The 22,990-nt window shown below is 37.0% G+C and overlaps 1 protein-coding gene across 14 annotated transcripts in view; it reads left to right on the forward strand.

Moving 5' to 3' along the window:
- The first annotated feature begins 1,205 nt into the window (after positions 1–1,205).
- Positions 1,206–22,990, forward strand: part of bco2b (beta-carotene oxygenase 2b) — a 179,610-nt gene continuing 157,825 nt past the window's right edge. For 8 of the 14 annotated variants that reach the window (XM_051931807.1, XM_051931814.1, XM_051931813.1 and 5 more), the window contains exons 1-3: positions 14,432–14,532; positions 17,676–17,880; positions 22,479–22,690. In XM_051931807.1, the coding sequence (XP_051787767.1) occupies positions 14,469–14,532; positions 17,676–17,880; positions 22,479–22,690 (481 nt within the window). In that variant the 5' untranslated portion in view covers positions 14,432–14,468. Of the gene's footprint in view, positions 1,330–14,039; positions 14,107–14,431; positions 14,533–17,675; positions 17,881–22,478; positions 22,691–22,990 lie in introns of those variants that run through there. The other 6 variants (XM_051931819.1, XM_051931822.1, XM_051931809.1 and 3 more) reach the window with 6 other exon arrangements.

A 22,990-nucleotide genomic window follows, 5' to 3' on the forward strand; every position in this document is an offset into this window, starting at 1 on the left:
GATAGATAGATAGATAGATAGATAGATAGATAGATAGATAGATAGATAGATAGATAGATAGATAGATAGATAGATAGATAGATAGATAGATAGATATTCATCCACAAGGGGAAATTTGGCTTTTTACAAAGGCTGTTTCAATAAATAAATACGTAAACAAATAGATAAATATAAATATACATACACACTATAGTCTGAACACACACCAGAATGGCTAACAAGGAAGAAAATTAAAAAGAAAAAAAAAACAGAGGCATTATGCAGATTTATTGTTGTTGGTGTAAAGGTGCCCCAGCAGCATTTCTTTCTTCTACTGAATAATTTTTTGGCTGAATCTTCAGTGTTAGTGTGTCAGAGAGGGGATGTGCAGAATTGTTCATAACAACACTCAGTTTTGTTTTAGTCTTTTACTTTGCTACAACCTCCAAGGAGTCCAGAGTGTGTTCCATAACTGAGCCTGCCCTTTTAATTAGCTTATTCATTTAATTGGCCTCTCTTGAAGTGACATTACCAGCCCAGCACACGACAGCATAGAAAATTGCACTGGCCATCACAGAATTGTAGAAGATGTAAAGGATGTCACTACTCACATTAAAGGAATGCAGTTTCCTAATAAAAAAGAGCCTGCTCTACCCATTCTTATGTAGTTCCTCTGTGTTTCGAGGCTAGTCCAACCTGTCATTGATGTTGACCCCCAAGTACCTATAGGAGTGCACCAGTCCTACACTAACTCCCTGAATAGTGACTGGACGTAAAGACACTTTGGTCTTGCGAAAGTCAATAATCAGTCTCTTGGTTTTCTGATGCTAAGTTGCAAACACTTACTTCTGCATCAAGAAATAAAGTTCTTCAGCTGACTGGATGTGAGAAAAAATCAGGAGTATTCATAGAAAAACCCTTTCAGACACATAGCAAACATGCACACTCCACACTGACAGTTATTAAAACTCAGAGTACAGGGACTCTACATTATCAGCACTAACACCTGCTTCACTGTTCGTCCCAAACTAAAACAAGTGTCAGACTAGAAAAGTATGATAGTCAAACAAAATGAAAATAAACTCAAATTATTATAAAAGTGTCAATGCTGTCTGTATGGGTGTACAGTATGCTTTGCCTTAAGTGTTTGCATAGCACTGAATCAGTAATCCTATGAGAGGGACTCTTATTTTGAAATTCAACAAATGAGCTTTATGAGCAAGTCATGCAGGATTGAATCAGAGAGGATCCCCCTTCTGCTTCACCGAACAGGAATTTTTTTTATTATTATTATTTCTGCCTAAACGATAATGATGTCATTTTTTTCCTCGATATTGCAAAATATTCCAGGTAGGAAGAATGTTTGTTTATTATGAATTGTTATTTATTTATAGGGCTTTATTACAGAGGCTTAACTGCATTCAGATTTACTTTCTGTAAATCAGTGGATCATGCTGTACTAAACAGTATCAGCACATTATTTGTTTCTCGCAGGAACGTGCTTCATTGCAGCCTAATCTTTAGGATTTATGGAGGAATGCTGCAGAAGGAAAATTCTAGAATGATCCTGAAAGATGTGTCCCTAATAGTCAAGTCCTGCTTGCTAAATAGCCCCATGAATCTTACATTTAATATTGCTTTACTTAGTTAATTCTAATTTGGTCAGTGTCCTAGAAATAATATTTTGAAGTTGGGGTATGCCACAATAGCAGGTGATGCAACAAGATGTACAGTATTTGCAGCTCTCTTAAGTTTGCATATTTCCTCTTGGGACTCAGGTTTGTTCCCACAGTGCAGACATACTGTTTGGTTCACTGGCAATGATAATTTAGCTGGCATGAGGGAATGTGTCTTGTAATGACTTGCCCTTAATCAGTTAATGTAGGCATAAATTGTGGTTTCAGAAAATACTGACCAACAATATGGGATGGAATGAAGTGCAATAAAAAAAATCAAAACCCTAAGAAAGTGAAATGTATTACATATGTGCACATCATTCTATCCCAGCTGTTGTCCCATTATATAAAAATGTGTAATCTAAGTTCTTTGCAAAGTGTCTCGCCATGAGTTGTTGTGGGAAATTTAGGCAATCGAGATTGCTACGCTAAGACATTGGCCTCAAATCTTCAAGTTGGACAAAGCCATACTCCCCCTCAACCTAACCCCAGCTGTTGGTGGTGATTCTCTAAGGGGGTACCCCTCTCTGATATGATGGTAATCAAGGTCTGTGTCTCAAAAACACTAAGAAGGACAAGATTGGGTCACAAGAAAAAAACAGTTTAATAAGCCCTGCCCTAGAAGATTATTTCTGATGTATTAAATAGTTTTCTAAAGGTATCTCAGGGCTAAATACTCTGCATGTTCATTTTGATTTTGAATTTAGGTGGTATTTCTGCCTATCATTTTATTTTTACTTTGATATCCTGGTTTTCCTGACACTTGCTTTGTCTTTTGACCATGTAATTAGATTTCCTAGTCCTTTTTATTAAATTTCAAGAACAACATGGGGGCATGGCTGGAAAACTTGATAAGGGCAAATTTCATACAAATATTAGAAAGTTTTTTTTCACACAAAGAACAACTGTAGGAAAAGATGATGTTATTATAGAATGGATTATTAGTTTTGCCTTTGCAAAACAGTTTTATAACTCCCACTTTATTGGCATTACCTTTCTCTGTAGGAGACTGTCTCCAGCAATTTGGCTTAAATCAAGGTAACTGAAGCACACTAATTTTTAGAAACAAACTAACACCATTTATTAATAAACACAAGCATTATAGAATCACAATAACTGCATGTATATTGACATAAAAGAACCAGACATTAGACACACCAGACAAACATATAACACAGAAGAGGGCAGCTCTTTCCTGGCAAGTTCTGATTTATCTTGGTGCAGATGAACACTTTTACAATATCAAGGCTTTAAGGAAAGTGTCCCATGTGTGGAGTTGTTTGTTGCACTTTGGGTTCAAGTTCAAAACTGCTTTCATTGGAATGCATTCTTGGTGTTATATGGTCCTTTGTCCATGCTGTGAAGTGATGCTATCTTCCTTAGCTTACTCTTAGGCTTTTTACAATGTCCTCTGTACCTACAAAGGGAAAAGCATTATTCTTTCTGCCACAACAGTGTATATGCTAAAGTAGTTACTGTTTGAAGTAATGCTGCTTCTCAATCTTCTTCAGCTAGGTTCAGTCGCTGGCACAGAGCTTTGCTTGGCAGAGTGTATCTTAAAGTTAGTTCAGGGCATCCAGCTCTAAGATTCTATGGAGTTTACCTTCCAGGGCCAAGACAGTTTCTGAGCTTTTTGCTCCGCAAACAGTGGGTGGTTTCCCATCCCAAAAAGAGCAGCTTGTCAGCTGTCATTTCCCAAAAAGAAAGAGTGATTTATCAGCTTTCAGGTCTTCAAAGATCATGCATTGTCTTTTTTAGGTTCTCCAAAGAGAATTGAGACACACCTAGTTTTGAAGGAATGTGTAACCTCTTGTGACTGAAACAATGTCACTTCCAGTTACAGAAGCAATGCCTGTAGGAGAGTTGTTTTGTATATCACATCCAGGTAGAGTTCAGTTCACAGTAACAAGTCTAAAGTGCAAGATGTACACCTTTGTTATCAGTTGAAATACAGGGCTGAGCAAACTGTTGGTACTAGGAATGCAGGTGGGAAGGTGGGGAGTGCAGCTGGATTCTGCTGTCTTAGTAGGCCTTATGTGCCACTACAAGCCGAGCAAAATGGTAATGCCCACTTTGTCCACAACAGACACATAGAATAAATTACCAAATGTTGCGATGGAGAGTGGGACTTTTTTTTCTATCTAGTCAGACCTCAGATAGACTGGATTGGTGCTAGAGGCAAAAGAATGGGATTGTACTGAGTAGGCTGAAAGATCTTAATGAAGCAGAAGCATATTCAGTTTGACAGAAATCATCTACAAAGGACTGTTAGCATGAACTTACAAAACATAATGGCAATTTTGTTGCTAAACCATTGAATGTGTACTATTCACCTCTCTGCAGAATACGTTATATTGACATCTTTGGTGCTGTCCCTGGACACAGATGTAATGAACTTGGTGCCTAAAATTAAAGAAATAAGTAATAGACTGAGAAATGTAAAAAACATGGATACACAGAGGAGAATTCTTAATAGGCAAAAATATCAAAACTGTGGACAAAATTTAACATGTTATTAAAGAAAGAAACTTCCTCTAACAAGACAATTCTGTAATCAGGCTGAAGAAAAGCTGTTCATTGTATTTTTTAATTACTCCTCGGCAAAATACTTTGGAGGGAGCATTCTTCAAAAGCAGTCTTTTACAGCACGGTCAGAATTACCAGAAAAACAAAGAATAGAAGTTAATTTTATAAACTGTTGAATTTACATACAGTGTCAATCAATGCATACATTTTACTCTGGTTGGTTCATTGGTTTACATCCAAATGATTTATATAAAATAAAAGTTTATTATATTATATTCTGGTTCTTCTTATACCTTTTGAGATGAGCCACCACCCTTGAAATTTCTGTGCATATAACAACTGTCCATTCTACTTTATAGGACATCTGCTGATTTATATGTTATCTCTTAGTCATCCTTCAGTACATTTTGTATATTACATCAACCTTTCTTCTGGTACATTCTTTATTTACTTGACCATCTCAGTATTTTTCCTAAACCAATTCTTATATTTCAGTGTACATTTTGTTGTTCACTTGATTTTTATCTCGTTTCTCACATTTATTAACCCTTTATGCTACTTCTTAAAGATGAATGCTATGTTACCCTAAAATTATTCTTCCACACAACTAGTTGGCTTCTGTTTGAAAACTGAGTATTAAAAGTCTTAACCAAAAAACAAAAAGAGTCCAGGCTTCCTAAAAAAACTTTTACTCATTAAACCACCAACTAACTATAAGAATTTGTTGAGAAAATAACCATATACCTGGAATTCGGGTATACCTCACTGCCACCTTAAATAGCACCCACATAATAACACTGCTGCTATACAAAAAGATGGCTGCAGTTGCAAAATCGTCTAAGAATTTGCAATTCTTGTAATACAATCTAAAACAAAATAGCAATATGATGATGTCAGAGTGTAGAAAGTGTGGCATTGCCTACTTTGCTTTAGCACACAATTCTTTTGCATAAACAGTAGCTACAAGTTCCATCTTCAGCTATTAAAGTGTAAGTTCTCCTCACAGGGCATCTCTTTGGAGTGAGGTCTCTGGGTCTCATCTAATAAAACTGATCAGTCACAGGCAAATGACATCCAGTGATGTCTTAGTCTTATACAGTCTACTACTTAGTCAGTAAACACAGCGAAGTGCACAAGCAAGAGAGACCATATGCAAAGCAAGAAACAAACTAGTTTGGTTTTGTCTTGCTGAAGAAGTGAATTGACTGATCACCAGCTGCCCACAGAAGTCATTTTTATGTTAACAAAATTGGGCTGCTGTATGTAAAACCACAAAAAGAATGTAAACTGCAGTACAGCCCCTAGGCAAAAGGTATATTAAGCCAAAGAGAGGTAACAGAATCTGGGAAATAAAGATTAATCATGATGAATGCCTTTCCATTTGTGCCTAAGAAATTCCCCATGAGACTTGAAGAAACTGGGACTAAGCATCCTCTCCACCTGGAGGCAAGGGAAACCAAACCAGGAGTACACCTACTTGGATTCTGAGAACTATTGCTAGTAGCTAAGACAAAGCCAGCAAATGTATTCATATATACTTCTGTTTAGTATTTTGTTTATATAGCCGGTAGCACTTTAATTTAGGTACTGCAAAAACACATCTATTACTCATTTACTCTTATGTAACAAAGGCTTCTTTTGGCATTAATAACACTTATAAAAGCATCAGTAAAGCAGTTATTAATCTGTGAAATGTGGCCTACTAAAATAATTTTACTTTGGAATGGTCAGAAGCGGCTTATGTGAGACACCATAATATTGCTTCATTATAAGACATGGGAATCTTTCATATTCGTAAGTAATTTTACCAGTATACTGTATCTTAAATTTTTAATACTCGTATGTCACACTGCATATACACGAATAACCACTGTACTGATGCCTTCTAAGTACAATTAAGATCAAAAGTTGTCTTTATTTAAGGTCTTGCTACATGTGAATTAATGAGTAATATATTCATTTTTGTACTTCCTAAACTAAAGTGTTATCATATATACTGTTTGGTGTTGCCTTAACTGAAAGCAGTAACCTGTGTTAAAGACACTTCCGTAACTGTTAGGATTCTCCTTCTTAATTCACTAAGAAAATTAAACGATGCATCAATTATACCCTTCCCCCTGAACTCATCACCTAATCGGCCTAGATTCTGACCCTATATTCCACTTTTCCTCCCTCTTGGAATCTCCCTCCACATGTTTTGGGACTGTATCCCTGTGGCTTCTTTTTGATCCTATAATGTGTTGCTGACTTCCCCTCTTTAATTCTTTCCCGTCACATCCCACTTTCTGCTGAAATGTTGCTACTATTGGATTTTCTCATTATTGTTCTCTTTTCTCCTGCTGAGGCTTATAATGTTAGATTGTTGGTGCACTGGAAACATCCTAAACTGTCTTCTCCACTCACTTTGAAACCTTCTTTCTATAATCTTTTACATTTAGAACATTCAGGTGCAAGGATCAACCATTTACCAAGCTCCCCTATTCAGACTTGGACTAATGCAATCGAGTTAGTTAAGGACTGGGCAGTGTATGGTCTGTGAAACTTGTTTCTTACCCTTTCATTCTCTTCCTCCCATCTCATTTCTCTCTTTACTGGTAGGTACCACTCCTGGTGGTCTACATTTCCAGTTCCTTTTGTGACCCTTGGACTGAGAAGCTTTCTGTTTGTCACTTTCCTGGGTAGGTGTGTAGTGGATGGGTTTGCCGGTTGTGTTTAGTTGTATTATTGTTTCTGCTTATTATAGTGTAACTTTCTAATGGTTTATTTCTTAGCTACATCCTTTTAATAGGTTTGAATGTATATTACATTTTCTTGTCTATTTTTACCAATAAAATTTGATAATAAAAAAAAGGATAACATCTAACTAGCTGAAAAGACCCGAACCATGACAAAAACATTTAAAAGCTGGCATGGAACAATTTATGTTCAGGGGACAATTCTAGAGATAAGAATAAAGGAAATAAAATTCATGAATTTTGTGGTTTTTCTATAGGAGAGGAAATATCAAACCAAGCTATGGATAAATACATACATACTTTAATGCATTTCATGTTAAAAAATGATATCAAGTGCTCCAAGAAGATGGCTCTTGGAAATCTAAATCGACTTAGAAGCCAGTCATCATCATCTATAAATATGCGCTCTCTTCTATTGAATTGAATTGAAGTACTTTATTGTTATTGTATGGTACAATGAGGTTCAATATGCAAATAAACTTATTTTCCTATAAAATAACAACAATAATAATAATAATAATACGATAAAAACAATGAAAAATACACAGTATGAAAGCATGAGTACAATATACATGTACATACTGTATACAGGTATAGTGCAGATAGTGCAAATGGTTTGATAATGTGGCTCAGGTTGTGCAATACTACAATTGTAGTGCAAGTTTACAATGAGGTAATTGTATTTATAAGTACAAACAGTTCTACCTGGAGCACTTCATGGACTGATTGAGTGTATTTATAGCTCTTGGGATGAAACAGTTTCTGAATCGTGAGTTTCATGCAGGAAAGGCTCTGAACTGTTTGCCAAATAGGAAAAGTTCAAATAGACTGTGTGCAAGTCTGAAAGTAACAACGCTAAAGCAGCTGTGGTATCTGGAATAATCTGGCCATTCCATGGATCATTATTTTGTTACAGGATGATTACAATCAGATGCCTTAAATTTATAAATGATATGCAGTTATTTTCAGTGTATTTGTTAAAGCCACGTCAGGGATGTGAATCTAAAAAATAAAGGGAAACCACACAGGAACAGCAGCACTGTTTTCAAAACCAAGCCCAAAAAATCTTGTGTATGCAGTGGATTGATCTGGCATGAGAATGTGTGTGGCTTTACACCAAGTTTAGTTTTTATACATTGCGATGTGAATGTGGAAATGGGTGTACGCAATATTTTTGTGAGTACACACCATTTACACATGAGGCCCCAGGTGAGTGTTCTTTTTAGTAAAGTGTGACAACATTAAGATGTTAAATTGTTTTAAAAAGCAACAACAACCAGTACAGTGATGTGTTGAAATTTACAACATCATAAATTATGTGTGGAGTAGAACTGTGAACAGCAGAGCCAACCACTGCGCCACCATGTACCCAAATATTGAATTCTTTTGTTATTGTGCTTTTTGATATTATGCAAATTGCCCATTCACTCCAAATGTAATTTTGACAAAGAAGTATGTCAGGTTTCCAATCTACACAAAATTTTAGAATTTTCTGGTAAAAGTTGTACTTTTATAAGACTGAAATATTTCACTAATTGTTAAACTAAAAATAAACAAATCTTAAGTTTACATTGAACTTCTGATCGCAGCACTGGGCATACTAGCTGAAATTCCTCTCATTTAAAGTAATTCATAAATCATCTAAATTTGTTATCTGGTTGTGGCCTTTATTGTAACTTTATTTTTGGTCCATTTGTGGTTGTATCTGCCCTTTCCAAGTTCAAAAATTGAGCAGTTACTGAGTTGGCAAGGTAGGATCCAGCATGAGTCAAACACATAAAAAAAGAAATTTCTCAATCCAATAAAGTTTGTTTTAAAAAGTTTAGTGAAAATTTAAAAAGGAACAAATCACAAGAATTCAGAAAAAAGTTATTATACATGCAAAATAAAAGGCAAAAAAAGGTTTCTTCTCTGTTTCATTACAATCTTAGCTTTCTCGTGTTAAACTTCAATTAATTTCTATACTTATTAGGTTGTCTTGATGGCAAACTTACATAGGCTTCACTTAGTACATTCAGTACGTTCTGTACGTATGGTTTGAAACTGTTTGCCTTCCATGCCTTACCAACTGCAAGGCACACCTAAACTAGTCTGTAGCTAGAATGACAAGAAATAAAGAGAAAATTCCATTTATAAGTTAGTTTGTGCTAGAACCTCCAATTGACTATATTCTAATAAATAGGCATACATTCTAACAAACCTAAGAAAATACTTCTATCAATTTATCATAACCTAACTAACTAACAAATGGCTTAATAGTGGCTATCTACATTCACAGTAATCTACTGCTTCGCAAAAAACAAGATTGCTTTTAGGTGTGTTCGCATATAATGCGAGAACCACCTATTGTGATTGTCTGTCTGGATGGCTGACTGTCTGCATAAAACAATTTGTTGAAATTTTGGCACACTTATTCTTTAAGGAAATTTGTTGAAGTAGTTATGTTTCCATTGAGCTTTCTCAAATAGATAGATAGCACTTTATAAAGTGTTGAAATTGTAAAATCTGCCTTTGAAAAGCACTGTCGATTTTGCAAACTCATTGATCTTAAAACATTGAAACATTTTGTGTGACTTCAATTATGAATTAGTTTACCATTTCAATTTTACTTTAGAGAGGTTATAGCATCTTGTATATTTTCCTCTTTACCCATCTAACAACTGCTCAGATCCCCAATACAAGTCAGTCAAAACTCTGGAGAAGACACTCAAGCCCCTCATACAGAAACACACACAAAAAAGTTACCTATCTAGAAATGAATGCTCTATAATCATATACTAAACTAACATAATCTCAGTATTTTCTGCACATTACAGTATGAAATTTTCTTAGTGCTGCATTTGTTGTGGAGAAATCTTCAAAAAAAACGAGCAGAGTCTTCAGAAAGGCAGTCAGAATTTAGACTTTATTGCTCAGCACAGGAAACAATTACAGAGCACATAAAGCCTATCTCAGTTCATATTTCAGTTCTACTCACAAAACATCCCCGTTTCGTACATGTTATCTTCACAATAATGACCTCGTGCTGTATCTGTTTTCATAACAATTATCTCGCCTTGTAAACTTCTGTTCCCTAATAATAATCAATCTTTTCATTACAATCATTAGGACTCGAAGGTCGTACTTGCCGCCTGGCCTGGATATGACCATCATCTGATCATGTTTTACATTCCTCGCATTACCAATCTTGAGCTAATAAATATTGGAGGCCTTCTAATTGATCAGCTTTATCATTAAGTTGGAACCAGGATGACCCACATATGAAAAACTGAACAGTTCAATTGATAATTACCTGCTGCACCAGCATCCAGTAAGACTAAAATCATAGGCAGCTGTGCTGGTAAGCGCAGCATACAGCTTTACTGATAAGAGCTAAACTGCTGGAGCTGAATGCAAATGGCTGTTTTGATAATCAACTCTTAAACTCCTGTATAGCTCAATCTTAGCTAACACCATGCAGCTTGCTTTTAACTTGATCATCTAGAATATTCATAAGCCTTAATATATAAAAGTAAATGCCATTTTAAAAATGTTTATATGTTTGAGCTGTTTATCCACTTGCATGCAAGTTTGCTTAGTTTTCTTTAAGTTTATGGGCCTTGAGTGTTTACCAAAACATGTTTGGTCTTTAGTCAGCCAGAAGGCCCAGCAAAGTCACCATGTCTCAAAAGAAAAGTTTGTTTACTCAGTTCCCTAAAAACATAGCGTTCTTGGTTCACAGAAAACAAGACAAGTGAAAAGCAAGCAGGCCACATTAAAAACAAAAGCAGAGGCCAGTAAAATAGTAGTGCCTCTCTAAGCCACTTAAAAAGATGTCAAGCAACTCCTTTTAATATTCAATACTTCTAAAACCAATAGCAAGGCATATTGATCCATTATTTAAACCTCAACACATTCTCTGCACATTATTATTGTAAAGAACCAATGTTATGAGCCTGCAGCTAAAAGCTGTTTGAACTAATTAATCATGCATTAAGGTGCAGCTACCCTAACTGATATGGGGTTAGAACACAAACGGCAGTTTAGAGTATATATGGGCCGAAGATAGAGGAATTTATTTTAGTTGTTTTTCTTCTTTAATGGAAAAATATTGATATTGATTCAATGCTAGTACTAGCTGTGTTATGAGTTGAAACTTAAGAAATCAATACAGACCTCAGTGTATTCAGTGTTAACATTTGCAGTGCACCAGCCGTTGGAATATAGTGTGTTCTGCATGTAGTAATGAAATGCATTGCATGTTTCATTTCAACAGATGGTGCATCACAAACATTACCATTGCTTTTACAAATCACATACCAAAAGGTATATAACAGAGACATAGCAAATGGCCATTGTGATGGATGGCCAGCTTCATATTCCGGCCCTCACCCCCAGGCCACCAGGAGGAGCTCTCCCAACAGCATGGACGGGCCCTGAATTCCAGCAGGGCCTCATGGACTATGTAGTTTTTTATGCACAGCCCTGCTGGATACCTTGGGGACCACCGGGAGTCGCTGTAGGGAGGCTCATCGACTCGTATGTGCCCTATAACCTGGAAGTACGTCCTAGTCATGTGAACAGGAGAGATGACGTACCTCCAGGTTGAAGAAAAGGACTTCTAACCTGACCCGGAAGTAATAAGGACTTGTGGACTATTGGGCAGGAACACCTCCAGGTCAGGGAGTATAAAAGCACTCTGGGAAAGCCCAGACACTGAGCTGAGCTGGGAGGTAGGGTTGTGAAGTGTCTGGGAGAGGAGGAGTGATTATTATTGTGCTTTATTATTGGTTTATATGAGTAGTGTGGAGTGGAGGGTGCTTTGTGCATGTGATTGCAAAATAAAAGAGTCTTGGACTTTTACCTGGTGTTTGGAGTGGTACCTGAGGGTTCAAGAGGTGGATCAGAACCTCAACTGCTACACCATACATACAGATAGACACTTACAGAGACACATGTTCTTTTATTAAGAACAAGCTAATTGCTAATTGGATAAGCTAATTGCTGTCCAGTAGTTACTCCCTGATGAATGTATTCAGCATTAATGTTTACAGTGTATCATCTATTAAATTGCATTTTGTAATGCATGTAGTAATAAAATGCACTGCAATTTTCATTCCAACAGATGGAACATCACCAATATTAGCACTGCTTTAAGACTCCTGCATCAAATGGCAATTACCAGACAAATAGCAACTGAACAAACATGCATACACATAGCCATTCATTCTTTTCTTAAGATGGATAAGCTGATTTCTGTTCCTCTCTGTTGGACGTATTCAACATTTGCCTTGCACCATCTATTGAAATGAATTTTGTAATGCATGGATAGATGGATGGATGTAGTAATAAAAGGCATTGCATTTTTCTTTTCAACAGATGGATCACAAACATTACTACTCCTTTTACAAATCCAATGCCAAATGACAAATTACAGAGACATAGCAACTGGATGGACATGCAGATACACAGACACTTTTATTAAGGTGGATTATTCATGGTCTTTTTATAGTTTTCTTTTGGCAATTTCACTTTATTGTTGATACAATATGAGTTAGCATTTAGTGGATAACTGGGTGGTATGATATTGTTACTAAGGTTCAGTAAAGAGGGTGTTGTATTTACTTCATTAAATACCTACTGGGTGGTTACTGAGGCTTTTATCTTTTGAGAAATTACAATTAGTCACAAACCTTCCACAACTATTAATAGTATGTTAATCAATGCCATTTTCACATCACTTGAACTGAAATCTTCTGAGCCCCCATAAGCCTACTTGTGCTCTCTTTTTAACTACAGTATGTGATATTGAAAGGTGCTGTCAAAAGGCTGGTGCTTAATGTAGTCTGCTAACAAAAGTAATTGCATTCTGCTATTACTGTTATTTTTGAATATGACTCCTTGTTTGAAAATTGTTTAATAAACGAACATGTAATAACTGACACTTTCATGAAGTAACCAACAAAAACGTAAAATGTTTTTATGTTAGTCTCACAGGTATACTTGAATGTAACTCCAAGTGTACATTTTCTAAACCCCAAAAATACAGCAGGTGTTTTAGTAAAATAAGCCTAAACATCCTTATAAAAACTGAATGGATAAAGATGAAAATTAACATTAGTCCACTATATTACCATAATTGTCTTCCACAAAAAGACTTTCTGAAAATGCCAAAAACAATATTCGTTTGACTCAGGCCAAGACACCACGTGATATGAATCAGGTCACCGCCGACTCTTTGTTCTAGTGGCTATACTGTACATTTGAATTTGAAATCACATAAACAAAAACTAACATGCAGTTTCTGGAACAGTGTGTAGCAATAAATGTGCCACTTTGCTACCCTGTATACATTTGTTGCGTTAAGGCCAAGTTTATACTTCACGCGGGTTTCCACAATGTGCTCCGGTTTCCTTCCAAAGACATGATGGTTTGGGGATTTGGTGATGCTGAAATGACGCTAGTGTATGTGTGTGCTTGTGTTCACCTTGCGATGAGCTGATGATGATTGTTTGTCTTGCGCCCTATGCTTACTGGAATGGACGCATCCCTGAATTGATGTATGTAATCATTAAACATCATTTTCTGAGATATTGTGGCAAATTTTCCTCGGAATTTAATGGATGTTTCAGGCAATTCACAACACAGCGAAGCCAAACCTGTTCTCACCGTGATGATATCTCGCACTGCCACCTGGTGGAATCTTCCAGATTTCTGTAAGGTACGCGAGCAAGTATAAACAGTAGAGCACTCGTCGCGTCTCATGAAGTATACACCTGGCCTATGACAAGTGCCGTAAGGTGATATATAAAAGGAAAACTTGAAGGCTGCACTGAAGTAGCAGCAGAAGTGGCAGCGGTATTGTCATATGCAGAGTACAAACTTGCAAGGTTAAAGTCACTTCTACGTAAAGCTGGACATCAGGGATGTTTTCAGTAGCACGAAGTTAATGACAGCGCAAAGCGACTAGATCATACAATGAAGAGCTCTTTATGCGTCCAATGTATTCTCTGTCTGAGAACAATTACCTGCACGCTGTAGGCCTACACAATCTTTCTGTCGCATCTACTGCGGCCTTGAACTTCGCGCGCAGTTTTTGATGCCCACCTCCTACATGACCATGACGTAGAGCAACGCACTGGACTGTGGTACTCATATTAACTGTACGGGAAAGCGGAAGACAACTTTGAAAATGTTTAAAGCAGTGAAAAGTAGGTACCTTTTTTGGATAAAGTGTGTCATATAACTAACGGCGGCAGCGTATCGTACTGCTTTTATGTAAACTGTTGACCGTTAACCTTGAAACCCAGAAATGACTTTCTTGCGAATATGACGCATATCATTTAAAATACGTAGGCTATACTTTAAAGGTACGCACGGTTGTGCGTGGCTGTTTCAATTGAGAATCTGTTTGCAGATTAAACGTCACCGTGACTTGGCGCGCTCGCTAAAATAAAAAAGACTGCGTATTAAAATTGTGGACGCGTCTGGCGCTCGCACCCTTGTCCCGCGCGTGCACTGGCACCACTGCAGTCATTCAGAGCGCGTTACAGAACTTCAGATACGGTCAGCGATGGGTTGCAGAGCGGAGTGTAGTTGCGAGGCAACCGCAGAAGACCGGGCAAGTGGGCTACAAAGTACTTCATGTTTTTTGTTTCTTTGTTTTTTTCTTTCTTAACGGTTTTCCATGTTATCATAGTGTTTCAAATTAATATACTAAATACAATGTCACATTTAACTAGATATTTTAACATTTGCAGTACATATATATTGATATGGTTACGACGTCAGTGTTATCATGTAAGTAAGGATATAAAGGACTGAACTAATCGAAACAATTTAATATCTAAAAACATAGCAGTTAAGTTAACCGTCGAATCTGAATTGGCTCGTATTATGTGTGAGCAGATTCTGCCAGACAGTTGTTGTTTTGTCGGACGATAGCTCATGAACTCTGTTGATGATGCTGGGATAAACTTGGGCACCCAGCATTCTGGCAGTTCAAGGAAGAAGGCTTAGAAAATATGAATGTATGAACATGTAGTGAAAAGTGTGTCTTAAATTTAAATTCTTTTTCAGTAAACTATTTTGTACCTTATATCACGGGATTTTTTTTATCTCAAACTGCAATATAATATTTCAGAGGCATATAGATAGATAGATAGATAGATAGATAGATAGATAGATAGATAGATAGATAGATAGATATTACTAGTATATTAAGATGTATTAAATGCATTTTTGCATGTCTTCAGTGCATTTCAAAATACTGTACCTTTAAAAAATGACGTCTTGGTCTAGGTAGTTATCTTAGTCTAAATACAGATATCAAAGATATCTAAAATGAACCTTAGAATATTTGAAATTTATTACATAATATCTTATATATTATATAAGATAATTTAATATATTATAAGAGTGGCAGCCTTTTCAGCAGCTCCGTGTATGACTGTATGTGTATAACTTTATTTTTTCTACTTTTCTACTTTTATTTTTCTCTTTTTTTTATTAATCATACAAAATTATTGTCTGTTTTTACCTGCATTATTATCAATCTTTAATTTAATATTGTTTTTTGTATCAGTAAGATGCTGCTGGAGTATGTGAATTTCCCCTTGGGATTAATAAAATATCTATCTATCTATCTATCTATCTATCTATCTATCTATCTATCTATCTATCTATCTATCTATCTATCTATCTATCTAATAGAGAGAATTGGTAGATATCTAGTACTGCTATCAGCAAAAAACTGTCAGAAACCAATGGGACCCTGGTATACCCATCTTCATTCCGAAGAGGTCTTATCAGAAGTGTTCTTCATTGAAGAATTACAACCACAACACCATTCGTTTGAGGTGGAAATAAAGCCAAACTATTCACGTACACACAAAAACACAATGGACTTGGGTGCAAAAAATGGCAGCGGATGCTCTTGACTAATGAGTGAAAGTTTGAATTTTTTTTCTTTGACAGAAGACAGCTTGTCCTCCAAAGGACTGGAAAACATTTCATTGATGAATGTCTGCAGGCAACAGTAAAACCTGTTGGAGGTTCTGTGCGGGTTTGGGATTTCTTTCTGTTTACTGGACTTTCTACAACATTTTTTGCTTTATTTGCATTATTTCTGAAAGCATTTCTGCTTTATAGCATTTTTTCATTTAATTTTTTTTTTTAGTTTTGCACTTTTGCATAGTATCACATATACAGTATGCATATACAGTATATATACTGTGGGAAGCAGCCCGGACACAGATAGATGGTCACCATTTTAAAGTCCCAACACACGTTTATTTACACTATATACAAAGTTCTCAAGTGCACAATCACCCCAATAGTCCAGGCCACTGTCCACAATGCCTTCAGGCCGCCTCCTTCTCTCTTCTCTTAGACCTTGTCCTCTTCCACCCGACTCCAGCCTTGAATGAAGGGAGGCGGCCCCTTTTATAGTCACCCGGATGTGCTCCAGGTGGTTCCCGGCAATCTTCCACCGACACGCCCCTGTGTGGCGGAAGTGCTGGCCTTACTCTCCGGAAGCACTCCGGGTGTTTCCTCTCTTCTTCCCCCCAGCACTTTCTGGTGTGGCAGAAGTGCTGGGGTCTCGAGTCCTCCAGGCATGGGGACGCCCCCTGGCGGTGACCACAGGCCCCTACAGGGTTGAGCTTCCAAGCCCTGTACCCGTGGCCCCCAATATAACCAGGGTGGTCGCCCCCTCGTGGTCCGGAGGAGGCATGAGCCCTCCTCCTGTCCTCCTGGGCGGCCCGGCTGGGTCCCACCCCCAGCCGCATGCCACAGTATATATATATATACAGTATATATGTGTAGATAGACATTATTTAAGTTACAGATTTTATTGTTGTGATTGACTTAATGCAGACAAACAGGATACATTGGTGACTGCTGGAGTATTACATGCTTCACTATCAAGGTAACTTATATAATTCTTGGCCATATCCCTGCTTTGAAGTACTCTGATGTCTGTAGTGCCATCTCTGACCTTTGACTCAACTACAGTGTTAGGATTATAATTGTCTAATCAGAATTGAATATCTCAGATATTTAAAGTGTTTGTACAAGCAAATTTAGTTTTTTTTCTGTTCTTGTTTATAAACTATACAGAGGGGGTACATAAGTGAAACTGAGTTAATGTGGATTGTCATGCCTGCTTTATAATAGTGTATTCTATCCTCTGTATTTCATATTCCTGTTTGTGGATATACATACTATATGGAACACTAGCATTACAGAGACTGTATGACAGATTTATTTTGTCATTGACGGAACAGTATCTGGAGTTGATATCATTCTGAGATAGAAACAGGCAATCTCTTGATGTTTTACGTACATTTGAATGTCACTGTTATATTATTATTTTAGCTGTTTTTTTGTAACTTTTAATAATATTTTGAACATGTTATACAATGTATATTTGTAGTACTAGGGTGTTGTACCGTGTTAGCCATTATGAACGTAGAGAAAACTCTAGCAAAATGACACCTTTTATTGGCTGACTAAACAGTGTATATTTGCTATTTTTATGTATAAGTACTTCATAACATTAGGGTTTACTTTTCCCACAAATACTTTAATATCATTGTACAGGGACTGTTTTTGACCATTATGGGTTTTAAACCTAAGGACCACAAATTTAACAGATGAACAAAATGCAGCATTAAACAACAGTGTTCTCTTACTTCTCCAGTACTGCAGAACTGTATATTAGAAGTAAGAGATTTCAAGGATATTCTAATATGTCATTTTTACCTTCCCTCCACTTTAGTTTTAAAATATTTTTTGCCTAGTTCAAGGAATGAACTGCGGTGCTACAGTAACATACAGGGTCTGGAAAGTGTTGCCCAGCTCGTGTCAACAGTGGAGGAGACACCTGAACCTATAGCACTGAAGGTCAATGGTCAGATCCCAAGCTGGGTAAATGGGAGCTTTCTAAGAAATGGTCCAGGCAGATTTGAGTTTGGAAATGACAGGTGAGATGTGGATATAACAAAATGATAGAATGCATGTGTTTGAATTACTGAATTGTCATTTCTGAGCTACTCTTATGTAAATGGCATAGTGCTAAAGCTCCCTTTTAAAATGACAGTATTTTACATTGTTTTTAGGTTAATACCTACTGGCTATTAATTGAATTTTTCATTTTAGAAACTTTTGAGTAGTAAAAGCCCACAATCATTAAATTAATCTTGCAATGGTACATAGGCTTGAATGCTCAGCTCTACTGGTTTAGAACACACAACCTTGTGAATTATTTATGAGCTGAGGTATATACTTTGTATTTATAAAACAGATAAATTCAAACATAATCTGCATAGGTCCTTGATTCTGCCTGGCGTGTGTAATGCTCATTCATTAGTACTGGTAAACATTTTAAACTATATCTTTCAGTGATGAAATTGAAATGACAATAGCATTTGTCAAATGACATTCTTAGATTGTTATGTTGTATTAAAGATGGAGAAATTATGATAGAAATAAGAATAAATGTATTGTTGCATCAAAAAAAGCAAAATGGAATAGAAGTAGTTGGTTTGATATTGGGAAATCTTAAAACAAAATGGCAAATAGTATCTGTCAAAAGATTTTATAGGACATGTATTATGTGTGAATTAATTGTTAGATGTGGTAGAGAGTCCAACAAACCTTCATGCAATTAACAAAGGTACAGTCTAAAAAAGTTAACAAGTCAGGTTAGGGAGCATTCACTGGAACAGCGTTTTGCTATACCCACCACACAATGAAACAGCTTGGGATCCCGATTGGCAACCCTCCCAGGCAGACACGCTGTGCAGTCCCACCCTCCGGAAATGACCATTTATCTGCCGGAGCCAGGTGTTATGTGGGCATCCCCTTGGCCTGGTCCAGCCACTCAGGTCCTCAACAGGATCCTGCAAGCTGCATCACCCTCAGGGAATCAAGCCAAACGGCTGTAGTGCCGTAACTGACGCTATCCTTCACAATGCAGGTAGTTTGCCTCATTCCGGATTCCATGAGCACCTGCTTGTTCAACACAAAGTCAAACCAGTGGTACCCAGGGAGTCTCAGAAAAGACACAGTATTGAAGGAGTCCAGTTTTGTCTCAGGTCACTGGATAGAGTATTGTAACCATATAGCAAAACAGGAAGCACCAGGGGCCTCATGTATAAACGGTGCGTACGCACAGAAATGTTGTGTAAGAACGTTTCCACGTTCAAATCACGATGTATAAAACCTAAACTTGGCCACGCACATTTCCACAGTAGCTCATACCCTGTCATACGCAAGTTCTCGCTTGGTTTTACAGACTGGCATCACCCAGCATCAAAGCAGTGCTACTGTTCCTGTGTGGTTTCCCTTTCTTTTTCAGATCCACATCCCTGACACAGCTTTATAAATACACTGAAATTAACCGCATATTGTTTATTAGTTTAAGGCATCTGATTGTAATTAACCTGTAACAATATAATGGTCCACAGAATGGTCACACTATTCTAAATACAATAGCTGCTTTAGCATTGTTACTCTCACTGCACCTTCTTCTTCTTTCAGCTGCTTATGTTAGGGGTTGCCACATCAGATCATCTTTTTCCATATTCCTCTCACTGATTTACACTCGGAGTATTTATATCACTGTATCTGAGTGTGAATCACAGCTGTACAGCAGCTGATCGTAAAGAGAATTATTGATATACAGCATCAAGCACACGCTGCCTCAGCCATTCGCTATTTGAACTGCTCTCATCCGACTAATGCTTCAGAGTCTTTCCTGTACTGACCTCACGGTTCACAAACAGTTTCATCCCAAGAACTTTAAACGCAGTCAATCAATCCATAAAGTGCTCCTTGTAGAACTGTTTGTACTTGCAAGTTTACAGTGAGATAATTGTACTTATGATACAGTTATAATATTTCGCAACCTGAGCCACTTTGTAAAGCGCATATTTACATATGATGATGAAATCATTTTTAAGATGAAATGCAGCAAAATATATTTATTATATTATACAGATAAAACTTTAACTTTAACTACACTGTGCCACAGTGCTAGCGAGCTTGAGCTTCATTCACGGTTTGTTCCTGCCTTGTGCTGTATTCTTGCTGTGGCTGGCGTGACACTGGAAGGATAGATGGTCAGAATAATTAAACATTACGAATATATTTCAGTGTTCCTTACAAGTTTTGAAGAATCTGCGTTCTAAGCTTACAGATGGCTTAACGTCTATTACAGAGCTGATTGTGTGGCGATTGGGCATTTAGAGGAAGAAAAGTAAGGACAGGAATTAGGGGTTTGAAAAAGACAGTACTTCTGTAATAAAGCATTTCATCATAGGTCGCGCATGGCAAGCAGCAAGCATCTTGTGTAAGACATGAACAATCACTGCGCCACCGTGTTCCCATTTTTAATAACATGCTTTAACTCCTATCATCATGAAAATGATATCACGTATACTTCTCAGTATTTTAATTATTCAGAGAGCTGTAATATTACGAATGTAATGGATTCTGTGTCCTGTTGGAGGAAGACAAAGCCCGGTAGCACATAGTGATTCACACACACAGAGCACATAGAAGATCAAATACAAAACAAAGCATTTAATGTGCTGCTTTAGTTATGATGGGATTTGAGAAACTAGTAACTTAAACGATTTTAAGATGAAGTTTATGATGTTCTACTTTAATGACAAAATAAACTATGTGATTAAAGTAGAAATTTTGAGATTAAAGTTGACATTTCGTGCTTTTTTTACACTGTGTGTCTTTTTTTTTTTCTCTGTACTCTAACAAGCTTTCATATGACACTCAGACGGTGGGCTACGACTTGCCTTTTCACGGTGACTTTGATATTTGACAACTTCTTTTTTATTTCGGGCACTGTGTGACTTTGTGAACTTGAGCTTTCGAGTTTCTCCGACACGCAATGTCACTCGATCAACTTCCTTTTGTTGTTTATACCACTGTTTAAACCAACTAATAGTACGTTTTTCTTTGCCTCCACTTGTTATTTGCTGAAATTATTCTATTTTTCCTCGTACTTTTGCCATTGCCTTTTCACAGAACACTGAGCTTAAGGGCTATTTATATTGATTTACATATTCAAAGAGGCGTAATTCTGGGAGGAGTTAGTGGGGCAGCAGGCACGTGCACATGTGTTAATTTCCACGCTGACTGGGATTTATGTAGCGGAAGAACGTGGAAGTTGGCAGATTTATGCATCTGGATTTTTTTGTGCGTAAGTACATTTACGCTTTTGTGTTTACGTCATGTTATAGTGTGAATTCTGCGCACAGCGTTATGCATGAGGCCCCAGGACTCGAAACTCTTGGACTTTTTATCTTTTTACAAAGATATTGGGAGCACCACACATCCCTTTTGAGCGACCTCATGAAACCCCCCCCTCCCAGAAATGCTCTCTGAATCCGTCTACTGACTTAATCGTGTCACCAGAGACACTCTTGATGCGGTCAACATTCCCTCTGCAGACAGACATACTGCTGATGGCTGTGCCCAATAGGTCATTTAAGGCCTGGATCTTGTTTTTTATCCAGGACACTCGCAAGCCCAGACACTCAGGCTCCTCACTCAGTCTCTTGAGAGCCCCAATCAGAGCCTCCACCGACTCTACAAAGATCACAGCATCATTGGCAAAATTAAGATCGGTGAATCTTTCTTCACCAACAGATGTCCCACAGCCGCTGGACCCCACAACCCTGCCTAACACCCAGTCCATGCAAGCATTGAACAGAGAAAGAGCAAGAACACACCCTTGATGAACCCCAGAATCAACTGAGAAGAATGGAGAGGTTCTGCCTCCACTCTGCACTGAAGTTAACTATTAAGAAAATATTCCCCAATCCTAAATTTAAAAAATCCTTCAAAACTATAGTCAAAACCAGAAAATCTTAAATAGTCAAAACCCCACAAACAAGACAGATAGCACAAAACACAACCTAAGAACACAGATGTAAAGTAGGTAATGTCACCTTAAAGTGCTTATATGGGAATCTCCAATTCAGGTAACTCAGCCCCTGAGTGATTCATCTGACAGACAATGGTAAAAACATCTTCTTCTTCTTTCGGCTGCTCCTGTTAGGGCAATATGCAGACAGCAATACAAACAATGGTAAAAAACAACGAGGGAAAAAAGATAAGTCAAAATCAAGTATTAGAAAAACACAAAAACAAAGCAAAAATATTCTAAATAATTAAAATGGGGCCGAAATCCTAACACAAATTAAGCAAAGTTAAAAATCTAAAGATTTTTTTTTTTATTTTACTTTATTTTAAAATTTGGATGGCAGCTTTGTAACACACAATATTATAATGACCAGACACTAAATAGCAGCACCTTCTGAGAAATGAGAAATAAGACAAAACATATTAATCATCAGATAACAATCAAATTGTACAAATATTTTTAAAAAAATAGTAACTTAGTGAATTCCCAACAACAAGATTTTATAATAGGATTAAAAAAGTAGTACTCCATGTACAGTGTATCCTAAAAATTTGCCATTTTCTGTCAATTATAAGTAATCTATGTGTTCTCATGAATAAAACCTGACTACTCAGTCTTATCTTTATTTCACAGGTATAATCACTGGTTTGATGGAATGGCATTGCTGCACAAGTTCCGAATTCAGGACGGCAATGTAACCTATATGAGCAAATTTTTACGGAGTGATGCTTACAAGTTAAACAGTCAACACAACCGAATTGTACTTTCAGAATTTGGTACTATGGCCATACCTGATCCATGCAAGAGTATTTTTCAGCGTTTTCTTTCCCGATTTACACCACTTGGTAAGTTACTGGAAATGATCTGCAAACTTTCATCAAAAACAGAGAGGTGAAGTAGTTAGCTGACAAAATACAGAGAAACCATTGTTATGGATTCAAATGTGACATGAAATTTGTGTTTCATCATTGTCTATTCTATGCATTGTTATGAGACATGGTACTATACTACAGGATATACTGCCTGTTTTAAGCTATGTTATTCGATAGATAGATAGATAGATAGATAGATAGATAGATAGATAGATAGATAGATAGATAGATAGATAGATAGATAGATAGATAGATAGATAGATAGATAGATAC

The sequence above is a fragment of the Erpetoichthys calabaricus genome, chromosome 9, assembly GCF_900747795.2.
Source record: "Erpetoichthys calabaricus chromosome 9, fErpCal1.3, whole genome shotgun sequence".
NCBI classification, from domain to species: Eukaryota; Metazoa; Chordata; class Cladistia; order Polypteriformes; family Polypteridae; genus Erpetoichthys; species Erpetoichthys calabaricus.